Source organism: Phoenix dactylifera, chromosome 14 (genome assembly GCF_051530095.1).
Source record: "Phoenix dactylifera cultivar Ajwa chromosome 14, Ajwa_hap1_PhDact_Kaust_v1.1, whole genome shotgun sequence".
Taxonomy (NCBI): Eukaryota; Viridiplantae; Streptophyta; class Magnoliopsida; order Arecales; family Arecaceae; genus Phoenix; species Phoenix dactylifera.
The window spans coordinates 13,597,604-13,600,624 of NC_143203.1; the positions used below are offsets into that span (position 1 = coordinate 13,597,604).

General features: G+C 40.9%; 1 protein-coding gene across 1 annotated transcript; it reads left to right on the forward strand.

Annotated features, from left to right (window-relative positions):
- The first annotated feature begins 307 nt into the window (after positions 1 to 307).
- Positions 308 to 1,394, forward strand: LOC120106655 (putative germin-like protein 2-1). The gene is made up of 2 exons (XM_039119671.3): positions 308 to 757; positions 838 to 1,394. The coding sequence occupies exons 1-2, from the start codon at positions 592 to 594 to the stop codon at positions 1,392 to 1,394; spliced, it is 723 nt and encodes a 240-aa protein (XP_038975599.3). The 5' UTR covers positions 308 to 591.
- Positions 1,395 to 3,021: the final 1,627 nt, after the last annotated feature.

Consider the following 3,021-nt stretch of genomic DNA (forward strand, 5'->3'; position numbering starts at 1 on the left):
AAGAATATCTAATACTTTGAAATCTATTTCAATAGAGATTATTCACTCTTTTATAGTGTTTAATACACACACACACACACACACACACACATATATATATATATATATATCATGTGCATGAGTGCGTAATTTTAGATTCTTTATTCTTGCTATCTTTTTCATCAGAATTTTTTAAAAATCTTCAGTAATTTATGAGTCTTTGTTTTTAATGGAGATGTTCCAGAACTCAGAATTTCTGGCCTTTGTGTCGGAAAATAAAAAATCGTGAAGTATATGAGGACCCAACATGGCTCTGCCTCTAGCGAACGGTTTGTGGTTCTGGGGTCTGCCAGAGGTGGGTATATATTTATATATATTATAAGTAAACAATGTTGATCGTACATTTTTTTGACCATGTGCTCTAACACCAAGACTATCAAACCTTTTGATCTCTATGATTGGATACACTCAATAGACTGCGTCTACGGCCTACAGAGCAAGTAGTTTGTGTGAAACCTTCATACCTAACCTCATAGACTCTTCTACTGCGTTATTAAGCATGACTGGTTCCATGTCCTGGTCTATATATACCGATCCTCTCCACGCCTTCTTATGCCGCCAAATACCCTGATTTCCTCTAAAGATTTAATTTCGTATAGGAAAGAGATGGCTTGCCATATCCTCCTCTTTGCTCTCCTTGCCCTGGCTTCCTCTCGTGTGATGGCCTCCGATCCCAGCCAACTTCAAGACTTCTGCATTGCTGACCTCAAGTCCCCTGGTAATTACTCTTCACTCTTATCATTAATTGGTTAATTTCACCGTAATCCTTAGTTGCTTAGCTTCTTCCTTTGGATGCAGTCCTTGTGAATGGTTTTGTTTGCAAGCCACCAATGCACGTGACAGCGGACGACTTCTTCTTCTCCGGCCACGATATGCCAGGCAACACGTCGAACCAGCTTGGGTCCAAGGTGACGCAGGTGAATGTGAACCAAATTGCAGGGCTCAACACCCTCGGCATCTCCTTGGCTCGAATAGACTATGCACCTTACGGTCTCAACCCACCACACACCCATCCCCGGGCCACCGAGATCCTTACAGTGTTAGAAGGCACGCTCTATGTCGGCTTTGTCACAACCAACACCAACAACGGCAACCTTCTCTTCACTAAGATGTTCAAGAAGGGTGATGTCTTTGTGTTTCCCGAAGGTCTAATCCATTTCCAATTCAACTACGGTCCAACGCCTGCCGTGGCTGTTGCAGCCCTAAGCAGCCAAAACCCTGGAGTGATCACTATAGCCAATGCAGTCTTTGGATCAAACCCACTCATCTCTGATGCGGTTTTGGCCAAGGCCTTCCAAGTGGGCAAGGATACGATCAAGTATCTCCAGGCTCAATTTTGGGTGGATAACAACTAGTGAAGAAGGTCACAAACGGCGTAGTGCAAGTGTCAGCACATATGGTTCATCTTGTGAATTGCTTCCACAAAGCGATTGTTTGGCATATGGTTAAATAGGTGTCTGTTTAGTCGACCAATAAGAACACCCGCTGGTTTAGAGGTGTTCATTTGTTTGGTGTACGTGTATCGTATTCTATATAATTTAACTTCATAAGGATTAGAAATTTCTCTTTCTTATTATAGAGTTTTTTATATAAACGTATTGTTTTAAAGAATATCAGGCAAGAAGAAGTCTGGAAACAGAGGAGAACAGATGCTACTGACTTCCTTTGAATGAATGAATAAAATACATGACTACAGTTACGATATATATAAGACGATCTGTTACAACAGTTTAACGGAACTGATAACCAACTAACTGTGATGAACAGTATTAACTAACTGCAGAAAACCCGGTTAACCATCAGCCGAAGATCAGTTCGGCAGTATCTTGAAGCTTTGAATCTCAACAGTCCCCCTCAAGATGGAGCATACAAATCATGAATGCCCATCTTGCGAATCAGGTTATGGAATCTGGCAGCTCCAAGCGGTTTCGTAAGTAGATCAGCAAGCTGAATTGTGCTGGATACATGAAATGTTTGAATTGTTCCTGATTGAATCTTCTCTCTTACAATATGGCAGTCGATCTCAATGTGTTTCATCCTCTCGTGAAACACTGGATTAGTGGCTATATGAATCGCTGCTTGATTGTCACAAAATAGTAATGCTGGTTTTGTATGTTCCACATCCAGATCCTTTAGAAGATTTAATAACCATGTAATTTCACAGCAGGTAGATGCCATGGAGCGATACTCTGCTTCGGCTGAAGACCTTAAAACTGTGCGTTGTTTCTTTGACTTCCACGAGATGAGTGATTCACCAAGAAAGACACAGAAGCCTGTGACAGACCTTCGCGTATCCGAGCAAGCTGCCCAGTCTGCATCACAAAAAGCCTTCAAATGAAGTTCAGATGTTAATGGTAAGAATAACCCCTGCCCTGGTGTGGCTTTCAAATATCTTAGTATATGATAAGCAGCTTCTAAATGTGGTTGTTTAGGTGAATCTAGGAATTGACTCAACACTTGCATAGAATAATTCAAATCCGGTCTTGTTATGGTGAGATACAACAATCGCCCTATCAATCTTCTATAAACGGCAGGATCTTCAATCGGTTCTCCCTCGAATCGACTTAATTTCAAGTTTTGCATCATTGGATATTTGGCTGGCTTTGAACCGAGGTATCCTGCATCTTCAAGAACTTCCAATGCATATTTTCGCTGACAGATAGATATGCCATGTGAGCTTCTAGCAATCTCAAGTCCAAGGAAGAATTTTAAGGTCTCCAGATCTTTGAGTTTAAACTGTGCATCAAGAACCTGCTTAAGATGATTTATGTAGACAAGATCATTACATCCAATTATTATGTCATCCACATACACAAGTATAGCAGTATATGAGCAGCCATTTCTCATTGTAAACAAGGAGTAATCAGCCTTAGACTGAGTGAAACCATGGGAAGTAAAGAATGATGATAATTTTGCAAACCATTGGCGTGAGGCTTGTTTTAATCCGTATATGGATTTATTCAGTCGACAAACCATGCGCTT